We start from the raw sequence: 14,150 nt of genomic DNA, 5'->3' as shown, positions 1-14,150 counted from the left end.
TGGGGAGGAGGTATTGAAGCGGGGAGTGAGCTGGTCGGGAGATAATGTTGGATGTGTGATGTGAGTGGCTGGTTTGGGTTTAGTTTTACTATTACTTCTTGGGCCTATATTACGAGGAGTCGAGGTGGTGTGTGTCCTGGATCTGAGACGGTCGTGTCACATTTTGCCTGTTCTGGGATAGGAGTTCCTGATGGTATTGTTCTTAGGGGTTGGAATGCAACGGATAGTGGCGCACATTGCTTTTTGGATACTGCAAGTGTCTGTCGTGGGGTGAGACTCAGTAAGGGCAGGCTGAAATGGGTTTATATTGGGTAGGAATGGAGTGGGACAAGGTATAGGATGGTGTCTCGGACATGCTGGTCTGCTGAGGCTGTTGGGGTGGGAGAGGAAGTGCAGTCCTGTGCAGGGTAGGTCGAGAGGTACCAGGCAGAAGGGAAACATGATGATAATAGTCCAGGTTAGCATAGCTGTAGTTACGGGGGCAATGCTGTGGCTGGTAGGACAGCAGGTCCTTTGGAGGCGCAGTGTCAGAATGCAAATACAGGATCAAGGCAGGGGGCTACAAAACAGTGTTGAGGTACTAAATGCAAGATCATGCAGGGCAATGCAGTCTAATGCAGCGTAGTGTTATCTGGCGCAGTGCAGTACTATTTAAGAAAAAAACAGTGCCAATTGGTCTAGGTGAAAAGTGGTAACGTCTAGATGCAGTACCTACTATGAAGCAATACAATGCAGTTTGGGCATATTAAAACACAGTGTGCTATTATATAGATACGGGGCAGACCCATCCCGGCTGCAATTTATAGGCAATGCATATGCAGACTACAGTCAATCAAGTACCTGGATTATACATCATACAGTTCGGGATGCGGGTGCAGCATGGGCACTTGGTGCAAGTGTGCAGTAGATTGGGATCTGCTTGGGGGAGGGACGCTCAGCGGGTCAACAAATGGTATTGGTGCAGATTCTTGAAACGGGCAGTTGTGACCACCTTGGTCATAAGTGTGCTGGGATGCACAGGGAGTTTGTGGCAGAACATTGTGCAAGACATTTTACTTACCTTCAAGAAGAACTTCAGCTCCCCTAGACCTTGCTAAATTGACATTGGCTGTCCTGGCTCCCTAATAGACTCTTCTAACCTCTGGCTTTGTGTTTTGATCATTCCCTGCATAAAGTCATACATTCTTTGCTTGTATAGCTGGAAAAGGGTTAAATCTACATTGCATTGGGGGTTTGAAAAGTGCTTACCTGTTTGAGAAACTTGATAACCATTGTTTCTTTCTCTAACCTTTTCCTTCTTGACACCAAACTCGGTATTGCTTTAAGTGTACCAGTGATATACCAATGTCCGCAGTGCCTAGTTATTGAAGTCAGGTGAAGTGTAGGAAGTGTCTGTGTGCCATCCCAAAAGGGTATCTACTGATTTATTGAAACTGAGTGTGTATTTTTCTTTTTTTAAACTTTATTTGTTCAGTGCAGTAAAAGGCATGTATACTTGCAAAACAGTCTACAACAGAGGTGTAGTTTATACCAACTTCGGTTGGGTGATATTGTATGTAAATATATGCTCTGTAAAGCGCTTTGGATAAAGGCGCTATATAAATAACACATTATCATTACATCGATCATAAGAATGTGTACAGAGGCATGTAGATAGCATTCATGTCTTGTAATTAATACATACAGATGTAGTTTGTACATTATCATACGGCATTCTGTGTAGTTAAGTGTGTATTTTTGATATATACTTTAAGTGTTACATAGTTGCTCCCTTCTTAAAAAAAAAGCTTATTCAAACTGACAAACTAATACATTGTATAATCAAGAAACCTTGAGTAGAAGTTTTATTTGTACACTTGTCACTTATACCAAAGGTTAGGTTCCTATTGCCAAGAGGACAAGGCTGGTGCAGTCTCCCACAGGGTGCTGCATTTAATGTTACCTAACAAAGAGCATGAGACTTTAAAAACATTGGGGCAGATTTGAAATAAGCGTTGTGTTCAATGTGGGGTTGATAACACTTGCCGTTCCTTTCGAGGGCAAAGTGTTAGTTAAAATATTCATAGAAATGGTAAATCTTCCTGACCTGGGTCAACCCCAGAACTTTTTGCTTTACTAGTGGGATATTGTTCCTTAATACCTCAGTGATTGGGAACGTTTTTCCACACTCAATTAATCTTTTACTCTTTTTATGGGTGTCATTGTTTTGACTCTCCATAGTGATTTTTTAACGTTATCCTCTTTAACAACATTTTGGCAATACGTGCCTGTGGTTGCCCTAGGGGGGGCTCCCCTTTTTAAACGTTCTCAAGGCTAGAAAGGATCTTTGGATCCCTTTTACATTTTATTCTGTGAAGCCGGCAACCCCACCTTATGTGGAGTGCTGGGGGGGAGATATAATGTATCCCCTTTTACACTAAAACTGTAAAAATTCTGTTACAGGGACAAGTTTACTTTCAATGGCTGGTGGCAGTGATACCTTGTATTAATTTGGTGCACCTTTACTGCGGGCTGTGTTCACAGCTGCAGTAAAGGCACCTAAGGGTGCTCATTTTACCAAAAAGGCCCCTGTCTTCTTTTTTCGCTATTTTAGTGTTTCTTGTCCTTTCTTGTTCCTTCCCCTGACTTCCAGGGCGGGAAATTCCTTTGTGATTTTTTTTTTTTTTAAAGTTTTTTTTTTTAAAACAAATCTTCGCCTGGACTCCCAGGCTCCAGTCGGTCTGTGGAGGCAGGAAGCGCGAGAGGAGTCCTACTCTGCAGCTCTTTGTCTTCCTCCTTGCCTGAATGGGGACAAATCCCAGTTGGGGGTGGGGGGGTTCTGGCTGTCATGATTAGAAAACCGAACCGCCCCTTCTGGTAAAATACAGGGAGAGAATGCAGAAGTTGTGCTGTAGTTCGTGTTAAATACTGCGAACCTGGAAGCTGAAGAGAAGTCGACCGCTGGAACTGAAACCGAAGAGGATGATGAAGGAAAAGCTGCTGAGACGATTTCCAGCGACTGCAGAGTCTGCTCTAGCCCTTCCTTCAAATCGACCTGGGTACTCCGAAAATGATGACATTGACCAAGAGCCTGCTGGGACCCACTAGAATCAAGAAGACCTGCATTTTGAGCCATCCCAGGCGTTGCTGCGACCTTGCATTGCTGCAATACCCGAATACCCTGGGACCTTGAGCCATTGTGCGGTTAACAGTCTTTGAATTCTGAATCTCGCTGAAACTTCGTGGGCTTCCTGGTGGATCTCCAGAGACACGAATTGAGTCAAAGTCCCCTCAACAGAGTGCTGCACCTTTTTAACAACGAGATTTCAACCACAAATGTCTGTCTTCTGTGCTCCTTGAAAAGGCGCCAAATCCGCAGAACCTCATTCAGCCGCTAGGAAAAACTTGCCTAGAGCCTTCTCCATTGATCTCTGCTGCAAAGTCCCTTCTGAGGTCTTGTTTTCAGTCATATATGTGACCACAACAGTCCCACAAGGAGTGGCCAACAAATGTTGACATCAAGTCCATGCACCTGGCAAAAGCCTCCCCATTTCACTGTACCACCAATTATATTCTCCCACGTACACTCAACTGAGTACCAATTGCTATTGAAACAACCTATGGTTCTGTTTGTATTTGTTCTGCCCCTTTGGAGCTCTCCACTGAATAACCTGAAACCTCCTTGCAGGAAGCCCTGCACCCGAGAGCCTGACTTCATATCTCTGCGCCCCCCTCTCCCTACGTAGTGTATTGCCACAAAGGATGCTGTAGCTAGTGAAATAAGGGCACATGAGCAAACACTGTTGTGAAAGTGGTTTTCAAACAACCCTTTTGGGCCTTAGCAGCCACTAACCTTAATGAGGGAACCATGAGCCGCAAAAGATAATGCAGTACAGCAGTAAAAGTCCCAATCAGAAAATGCAGTTGAAGTGGCTGAGTGTAAGTATTGTGAATAAGCCACCACTCCATGATACATAGGTACGTATTCGTAGTGTTGATTTCAGAAGTCTATTTTAGGAAAGCAAAACAACACAGTAAGTACAAGGCTTGTTTTCCAGGTGAGATTAATAGGACATGACCCGCACCATCGCCCTCAGGGACTTGAACACAGGGTCATCGATGATCAAAAATACCTCATGGCCTTCCTAGGTGTGAGTCCCTCAAGCAAAAGCAGAGGGTGCGAAGCCACAGAAAACTGTCTCAGAGGGTTCTCAAAGTGCCTGACACCAGTGGTGGCCCATTTACACCAACATGGCATACACATATACCCATACCTGGACGACTGGCTGATTCGCTCCCGCTCGCAGGAGCTGGCCCAAGGACCCACTGAGGTGACGTCCGTCTACTAAGAGTCTAGAATTCTTAGTCAACTATCCAAAGTCCTGCTAGACCTCATCGCAGAACGCGCTGTTCCTAGGCGCCATACTCCATACTGTGTCCTGCCTGGCGTCTCCCTTGGAGGAGAGGATCGCAGCCATTCCGGTGGAAGGTGCAGCGGCTGCAGACAAGGATGGCAACAGTGTGGGCCATCAAGTTGTTGCTGGGCATGTCGTCGTCCTGCATCTATGTGGTCCGTCTCTGCAGGTTGCGGATGCTGCCCCTCCAGGAATTCCTGGACGCCCGCTGCATACAGGTGTCCGGAAGCTTCACGGACAAGATTTCGCTCAACGACTAGTTTCGGCGGGTGGTAATATGGTGGAGCTTTGGCTCCAACATCGCCAAAGGCATGGTATTCCATTACCTGCCATACCTGGAGACGGGTCACCATGGACGCCTCCCTAGAGGGATGGGGAGCACACATCAGACGTCTGCACACCAGAGGCCAATGGTTTCCAGATGAGAAGGATCTTCATTTCAACATCCTAAAGCTACGTGTTCTGGGCAGTGTTCTGGGCCCTCAAGTCGTTCCTTCTGTCTCTAGAGGAGGGGCTTTGGGAGACGACTGTCATTGGATGGGGGCAGTATGACCCAGAGGACAGTGATTGGTTTGAAGCAGAAATGCAGTTTGCAAGTGAAAGTGAAACTGTTTTTTCTTTTACTGAGGATTCCTAGCCTGGCGACGAGTGAATATTCATGAGCATGTGAATCCATGCCAGACCCATGCTGGAGAACAATAGTTGCAGGTAAGTAACTTGTTCGTTCTTTTTTTGTCAATGGAGTAATCCGAATAAAACATTTAAGAGGGAATTCAAAAAGTTTGAACTTAATTTTTGGGCTTACTGTTTGGACACCACTGGGTTTGGCTCTCTGAAACACCTTGTCGGAGGGTGTTTGAAAAATCTCCCCAACACCCACTTAAAATATTTATGAAGGTTAATCTGATTTGAGGAAATTGTAGCTCAACAGTAAATGTTTTTGCTTAAGTGTCTAAGATTGGCCATTGCATTACTTTAACTTACACAGCTTATTGAAGTGTGTCACTTTTCCCTTAACATTTCACTCAAGCATGAAATGTACTGAAGCCGAAGAGGAAGAACCAGCAAAAGGAACTGAGAACCAGCTTCAGCTCAGCTGTTTCATAAATCAAGAAGTAAAATATCTTTTCACAGGGCTCAAATTGGTGAGCATCATGACTTATGAGTTTACTCTTGTTCTTCAAGGTGGATGTGTTTTTGGTAGTTTCCATAATTTTCTGTAAAATCATGATGCTTTTTACTTACTGTAGGAGCAGACACCTGTCGCACTGATTTTTCATGAACTTTTAATCACAGCAACTTATGTTTCCTCATGAGCTATTAATTTTCATAAGCAAGTACATTATTTTGATTTCTAAGGATAAGGTAATGGCTTGGTCAAGTAAGATATTTGTATTTACCGTGTAGATAGATTTGTTTTGTGACTTCACCGGTAGGGCTAGACTAATCGGTCTGTCTGTTTTTGGAATTATTCAATAAGTCACTTGAGTCGACTCAGAATAAAAAATGATGCAAAACGCATTTTAGGACTTTGTGTACGATTACTGGCCTTTACGATGTGGATTATGATTTGTTATGATTGTGCTCCATTTGAATTGAACTAGAATCAGCAGGTAGCACTGGGATATAGCCTTGTGAACAGAGGCTACTTATGCTCATTTAGTAGCTTCTCGGTAGGGATGTGATGACATGCATGCTTTGGCTAGCCTTCCTGGCAGCAACTGTTCTTACATTAGTTTAGAAGCTTAAGAGATATTAGGGTAGTGCACGGAAGACACAATTATCAAATAATTTTCTAAATTGGCGTCCTGAAAATAAAATACCGAATGACATCAGCATGCCAAATATAGATCTTGAAGCCCTGCCAAAGATTAGTATTTATGCAACCGAGATCCAACCAAGCAAGAAAGCACATAATATTTGAAGTTCTAGAATTAGACTGTCTATTGATTTTATAATGGAAGGGCGGTTTATGGGCACCTATCGATACCCAGTCACATCTGCAATACTGTTGGGGGGAGTGATCAGATTATGTATGAAGGATATAATTAAGGCATTAACCTGTCCCATCAAAGAACTGATTAACATCCACTAATCTTTGCCAGAACAAATCCAGTACAGTTCTATGTATTTTTACGCCTTGTAGTGTATATCCTCCTCTGAGCAAGCACCAAGTCTATGCTACCCTTACCCTCTGTAGCTGCATATGATTCTTTTTTTTTAACAACTTTTATTTTCAAAGGAGGCATTTGTCAAATAACAGTACTTTTTTGTTGCGTAATACAGCGTTATCAACAATGAACTTATTTCAACAGTCACAAGAACAACGGTATGGTATCCAATTTTCCATAATATTGAACTTCCCACTCCTCCCCTCTTTACCTTCCTTGCATATGCTTCTTTACATACGGATCAGAGTGTCACAAGTGCAACCAAGATGTAAGGCAAGGAAGGGGCACAAATGTCAAGAGTAAAAGTTTGACCCATGACACCTGAGGTTCCTATGTGGGAGTAAAAGGATGGATCATAAGAATTGACCTGCATGAATTTTTGGGCCAGTTAGACCCCCTGCAGTTTCACATATTTGCAAAAAGAATGAATGTGGTGCCCCAGGGTGATCAACCCTCCCACCAGCCCCCTTTATTGGGGTGCGTTAGGGGAGTTTTCCCAAAGTCATACTGGCAGTAAGACTTTAGTAAGCTATCCTAGTGGTTTGTAGATCCCCAACTCTTAGTAACAGTCTGTACTAGCTCAGGACCATGGTAATGTGGCAGAGCAGTCAAGCTTATCTTAAGAGGAAGATGTGAGCTGCAGGTAAGTACACTGAATCTTAGCTCGACAGATGGAACAAAGAAGCACTTACACATATAATTATATAAAAAAAGTATTTCTGATGCTTGTGAATCTGCTTAGAATTACATGCTGTGCATTTAGTGGAAATAGCAGAGTATTGCATGTTTCTTTTGAAGATCGTAAGGGGATGTCGGCATGGGTGTGTCTGTAACACTATCCCTAACATGACGTGTAGTGTACCCAAAATCCATCACTCGTTGAGGTCCCACCAACCTAGTTGGTCGCCTATGCGGAGCTTGCAAGAGTTAATATTATTAACTTTGTCTCCACGACCTACGGTCATCTAGTCTCCTGACTAATCTTCTTGACTATTGCCTCATGGGCTTCCTGCCGCAGAAGACATCCACAACTGCTCGGCGACTGTCGACCCCGTGGCCTCAGCCCTCCGGCCAGGCCCTTACAGTAGGGAGAGTGGGGCCCTGGGTTTATTCTTCTTTAAGAATGTATTTCCTTTTCTCCTCTTTCTCTTCTTGGTCTGGCTGCCCATACCCTCTGCTATCGAGAGGATGCCCTTTAAATTTTACCCGTTGTGTAACTGCAAGTTTCCTTGGAAAGACACCCATCATGCCTTTGACGGAGTTGTCGAAGAAGTGTGCAACGCCAACAGGGACGCCGAAAACTTCAGCGCCTTCCGAACCTCGCGGTTTGGCACCCTCCATGCAAACGTCTTCGGGGCATGCGACTGGGCATACCTCTGGAAAGGGAGTTCAACCTAAAAAACAGTTGTCGACACACTGTCCAAGGTCGACAAAGGTGGAGTCACCGACGGCACCGTCTGGAGCGTCGACTCCTTCGATTCAACTGCCGAAAATCCACGAAAGCCTGGCGGCTATAATTTCGGAAGCCACTGAGCACAAGGGTACCCCTTCTCGTTGAGAGGAGTATTCTGAAGCCCCTCGGCCGCTCTAAGATCTTCTGGGCGGCCTTTTCCACCTCCAGACCCTTCTGCATCTTTCCTATGGACTAAGGAGAGATTTGAACACTATATGGACAAAATGCCCCAATTTATTGACTTTTCTGACAGGTACATTACTCCCAAAAGACGCAGGTAAGAGGACTCCTGCCCCATTCCTTTATGAACTGCAGACATTCCCCATCTCTGCACAGCGACACCAGGAGGATATCTTGGATGTACCAGAGGACCCAACACAGGAGGAGACCTATGAGGACATTAATCCCTTTGCACTGGACACAGCTGATCAAGACCCAGACTGGGATCATGATCAGTCGGGGGATCAGGGCCCTTGTCTATCACCAGCACATACCCCTGACCGGACATAATTCATCTAGATCCACCTTCTTCACCTCCACAGAGGGATTAGTCACCTGTGGACGACCAGATTTTGTTCAATGCTATTTTAAAAAGACCAGCTGTTCATTTCCAGATTGCAACACGTGGGCCGCTCCAGACTCACTTGAGGATATCCTCAAGTAGAAGCCTCGGACTAGTCCAGCCATCCGCTTTCTCAACTCTATAAAGAGACGCCTAGCCCCTTGTTGTCGCCATCTCTCACACGGGGGGACCCGAGGTTGAAAAGTTATTCTGCCCATCACTCTCTGACCCACTAGACATATGAGGTCATGCTACACCGGACTCCCTGGTGGTTACTCCGACTCAGAAAAGGGCAGGGGTTCCACTATCCTCGGCGGAAGCCCCTCCGGATAAAGATTGTAAAAAGCTTTATGCACTGGGTAAATTTATCACTGCCTCTGCGGCCTATTCTACTAACATTGCAAACAATACTACTCTCCTGGCAAGCTACATCGATGTCCAATGGGGCCTAGTCCAGGATGGCCTTCAAGATGTTCCAGAGCCCATACGATCATGCCTGCTGGCGGTCATGGTGTTAGGCAGAATCCAGGGCAGTTCCCTTAGGGAGCACTACACAAGATTAGGACTACAGGTGAGAGCAATAAATCCCCTTTGGTATCAGTCTGTACAACAAAGATTTAGTTGGTAGCTGTGGCTGAGCAGTCAGACTTATCTCAAGAGGGAGATGAGCAGTATTCAGGGTTGACACAATAGGTAGTACAGTACTATGGAGCAAGGAAACACTGACCAAAGTTTTGTATTAAAAAGAGAATATATATTTTATACACTTCTAAGTCAACACACAGATCACAGTTAATAAAGTAAGTTAAGTTTAGTTAAAAGAAAGGCATATACAACTCCCTATTCAATTGTAGACAGGTTTGCGGTATAGTGAAAACTGAGTAAAACGGCTCAGTGAAAACCTACTACAAATGGCACTCTACCAATTCAACCAAAGGGAGGGAAAGTACAAGTTAAACCGAAATATCTTCAGACACCCCCTAGCAACACTTCCCTGAAGTTATTATGAACAAGTAATGCACAGTAACACTTTAACCAAAAGACAAGTGAATGAAAACTGAGCAAAATGGCACTCCACAAGTTAAAACAGTAGGAAGGAAGAGGGGTTTAGAAGATTTAGGTGCATCAACACATTTTTCATTGAAAACTAATCTAGTGAGAGCAGATCTAACAAATCAGCCAGAGTCAATAGGCCTGAGTCAGTGGTACAGGACCAAGCTCTTAGGAGCAAAAATGTTCTTGTAGCTGCAGTCAAGTCTTTAGTAGAAAACCTTTGAAGAGGTAGATGCAAGGCGAAAGACAATGTTAAGAGAGAGGGCGGCCGACCCCACAAGTAGTTAAAGGATTTAAAACACCTTTAGGGTTACCACGGAGAAAGGGCGGCCTGGCGGAACAATGGACCTTAAACGTGGAGAAGTGGCTCCTGCGGTGGTGGTTGTTCCTGGTAGTTCCTGCAGGTCGAGAGGTCCAACAGAAGAAGAGGCCTTCGTTATGGAGGAAAGTTCGAGTCGCTGCACTACCCAGGGTTGAAACCAGCCACAGTGCTGCCAAACGAAGTTTAAAAGGTACGCTCCTTTTAATCGCGGTCCGGGTCAATAGCTGCCTGGCTATTCGGTCTTCAAGTGCGGGGCACTGTCGAGTCGACCAAGGCAGGTCCGAGGGTGCGATAGGTGAACTGGTTGACCCCACCAGCTCAAGGGAACGAGGCCCCTTCGCTGAAGATCTCCTCTCGTCGTGTGGAAGAAAAGTGGTGAGACGATCCGGCAGGGCTTCACCGGTGGTGTAGCTGCTGAAGATGTCTCTGGCTTCTCTTCCCTTCGGTTACGTAGTTCCAGTGGCAACGTCTTGCTCTTCCAGTCCTCAGGACCCTGCTTTTATGCAGAAAGGGACCCATTCATACAGCCTAGCTGTCACTCACTCAGTGGAGTGGTCTTCTTGGCGGGAGACCCTCCAGCCTATCAGGTTAGAGTGTGACCTGAGTTGCTGTGGCAACTGTGTCCGGGGGTTCTACTCCCCTTCCCAAACAGACGCACCCCAGACTCGGTGGCGCTGAAAGGAGGGCTTCTTGGCAGAAGCCCGCCAAAAGGACGAACAGAGGATCCCCGACCTGGGTTAGGAAAATGGAGTAAGACTCGAGAAAGAAGTTTTATCGAAGTTCTGGCAAATAAAACCTATTGGAGTAAAGTTAATAATAAAATAAACCGGCGGTATGTTAGAGGCTGTCAGTAAAAGTGGTAACCTCGAACAATGGGAAAATCCCATAGAGAAATATTTGCGGTCGAATATAAAAGGTAGTAACCACTGCCACCAGCCAGAAACTTTGTAGAGGGGGACTTTAAGGTACCCGCTCAAAAATGAACATAGGGGAAAAACTATTAACCCCTTCCAGTACTAACTAAAGATATGCCTATCCACGGCAAGAAATGTTACCGGGGCAAAAACACACTTGGCACCTGAGTTAACCAGAGGGAGTTGGGGGCAAAAATCATAGGCAATACCTTTGTCAAGGCAGACAGAATCAGAGAACACTCTTAGACAGAAATTCAAAAGTCAATAGGCCGGAGCCAGTGTCCAGTGGAACCGGGTTCCTGTTGTCGAGGATCACACAGTCAGATAGTTCAAGATTTGGCAGAGCCAGGAGTACTTAAATATTGTCAACAGAGGAAGCAAAAGTTATAAGGAGGAGGGAAGACAAGGGCAAGACTTGGAGACGAAGAAAAAGGGATTAACCCAAATTCCTCGAGCAGAACACAGTACCTTATTCAAGGGAGAAGCTGGTGCCACGGCAGTTGTTCCTGGTAGTTTCCTGCAGACCCTCGGTTCCTGTAGCTTCGATCCGAAGGAGGACGTCTGCATGGGTCTGCACCACACAGGGCTGAAGCCGGCAGCAGCAACAGTGAATAAAAGGTGCGCTCCTTAAAAACAGGAGAGGCTCCTCAGATGGCTATCCGGACCATTACAGCAGTGTGCAGCGATTTCGACCAAGAAGAGGATCCTCTTGCTGTGGAAGATGAGCTGGTTATCCCCAGCAGGCTCTAGGGAAGAAGATTCCGGACTGGATCTTCACTGGTCATCGAAGGGTAGAAAGCTCAGGACTGCAGCAGGGCTTCACCGGGACGGGATAGTTGCAGCAGCCGTCTTCTTCTCCGCTTCTCTTCAGTTCCTTGTAGTTCCAGTGGTGACTCTGACTTTTAGCCCGAGAGTCCTGCCTTTTATGCGAAAATCCCCCATTCACACAGCCTGGCTGTCAATCACGCAGCAGCGGGGGTCATCCAGCCTGGGCAACCAACTCAGCCAAACATGGCAAAGTGCGACTTGGGTTTCCTAGGATACCCTGTGCAGGGGGTGACTACACCCCTCCCTCACATTCAGCCCACCTAGACACCCAGACGCCTGGAGGAGGGCTTCTTGGCAGAAGCCTGCCAAAAGACAGCAAACGAAGAAGGCAAACCTGGTTTGCCGCGCAAAGTGAAACACAAGAAGGACTTTAACAAAAAGAAATGGCGAATTCACCCGACTGGAGCCAAAAGAGTGATTGGTCAAGTGGGTTTATGTCAAGGCTAATATAATAGCCTAAAACAATAACCACGTTTATATTGTATAATCGCGGTAGAAAAGTTAGGGTAGATACCACTGCCACCAGCCAAGTCTAAATGTTAAAAGAGCGAAACAATGCTCTATGAAGTACAGATAAAAAGGGTTAAGGATTAACCCTTTCCAGTACTCCATATAAGATGGGGTGTACTGGATCTGTGGTTAAATGACTAAGTAAAGTAAATGGCAACTTTACCCTTTTCTGCGGGATTGTAGCCAGCCTCAGAAATGGAGTCGGTGGGAAGTCTAGAAGACAACCCTGTGTCACTGCACTGAAGGTGCGGTGTAACACACAAAAGAAGGGGGCTACTGAAGTGGTGTACTCCAGAGTCCACAATCATAAAAACAGATGAAATACACATGGCAAAACACAGGTAAGAGTGGGAAAAAGAGGCACACTCTTACCAAGTGGAAAAAAATAAACTCCAGAAATCTAGCAAAGCTGCTGGGGGGACTCACTAGGTGAGGGAAATTAGCCATATAATGAGAATTCTCCCTAACAACCTATAGCCGGAACACCTGCGCATCCTGCTGGAAGAGGTTCAGGTCCTTCGGGAAAAGGGCGCCATTGAAGTCATCCCGATTCACCAGATAAACAAGGGTGTTTATTCAGTGTACTTCCTTGTATCCAAAAAGGATCTCACTGTTAGGTCATATTTTCATAGTAAATCTTCCTGACCTGGGTCAACCCCAGAACTTTTTGCTTTACTAGTGGGATATTTTCTGTGTGGGAACCTCTTTTCACACCTACAGAATCTTTTGCTCTTTTTTTATGGGTGTCCGTTTTTAGACTCTCCATAGTCTTTATAAAGTTCCCACATCCCAGAGCAAGGTTGCGTGGTGGAAAATTCCTGTAATTAAAGCATTTATCGAAGGGGTAAAGAGACTTCATGCCCCTGTTTCCAACCCAGCTCCCGGGTGGGACCTGAATGTTGTTCTTAACATATTTATGGGGCCTCCCTTTGAGCCAATGCACAAGGCTAGCCTTAAAGCACTCGCTACAAGACCGCCTTCATGGTGGCCATCACCTCTATAAGGAGAGTTGGCGAACTGCATACCCTTTCAGTTCAGGACCCATTCGTCACGATTCACAAAGATAAGGTGGTTTTGCACACACACCCTTGCTTTGCGCCTAAATTTATCTCAAAGTTCCATGTAAACCAATCCATAGAACTACCCACCTTTTTCCAGAACCCTGCTAGCTTGGCGGAAAGAAGCCTCCACACACTGGATGTGAGGAGAGCGGTTATCTAATATCTGGGAAAAACAAAGCCACTAAGGAAAACAAACCAGTTCTTCGTTTCGGAGGCAGCTGGTAGAGAAGGGGACCCTGTCTCTAAATCAGCTATCTCAAACTGATCGTAAACTGCATCACACTGTTACACTTTTGCCAAGAGAGATCTACCCTTCACACCTAGAGCACAGGGGCTACCATAGCATTCATTGTAAATGTTCCTCTTGAGTCCATTTGCAAAGCAGCAACCTGGAGTTCTCTACTCACCTTTACACAACACTACTGCCTGGATGCACACTGTAGGTCTGATTTTATCAGGTGGAACAAGCAGTGATAAGACATATCTTTGCTACTCTTCCTTCACACATCCCACCACCAACTCTAGGGACTGCTTGCAAGTCTATGAACAGCATGATTCTAAGCAGATTCACAAGCATCAGAAGACATTCATTACTCACCGGAATAGCATTTCTGATGATTGTATCTGATTAGATTCACATGTGCCCACCCTTCCTCCCCTCCGGGAGTATAGAAGGAACATGGACATCTTACACACTCTCTCTCTCTCTCTGTTCTCACTCACGCTGACTATAAGGCTCCCTCACGGCAGAAAATAGACAACCAGTGGGACCTTGATGCGTGAGGGATTTTGGATACACTACACGTCACATTAGGGATAGTGTTGGTCACGCCCATGTCGATGTCCCCTTTCGAGCCTCGAAAGAAAGATGCAATACTCTGC

At 45.6% G+C, this 14,150-nt stretch overlaps 1 protein-coding gene across 2 annotated transcripts in view; it reads left to right on the top strand.

The window, feature by feature from the left end:
- USP14 (ubiquitin specific peptidase 14) overlaps positions 1 to 14,150 on the top strand; it is a 991,689-nt gene that overhangs the window by 469,546 nt on the left and 507,993 nt on the right. For both annotated transcript variants that reach the window (XM_069620879.1, XM_069620880.1), the window contains exon 10: positions 5,425 to 5,539. In XM_069620879.1, the coding sequence (XP_069476980.1) occupies positions 5,425 to 5,539 (115 nt within the window). The remainder of the gene's footprint in view (positions 1 to 5,424; positions 5,540 to 14,150) is intronic.

This window comes from Ambystoma mexicanum, chromosome 5q (assembly GCF_040938575.1).
Source record: "Ambystoma mexicanum isolate Mex_15411 chromosome 5q, UKY_AmexF1_1, whole genome shotgun sequence".
Classification (NCBI taxonomy): domain Eukaryota; kingdom Metazoa; phylum Chordata; class Amphibia; order Caudata; family Ambystomatidae; genus Ambystoma; species Ambystoma mexicanum.
Note: the sequence above shows the minus strand (reverse complement) of the source record. Positions and strands in the feature narration are given on the sequence as shown.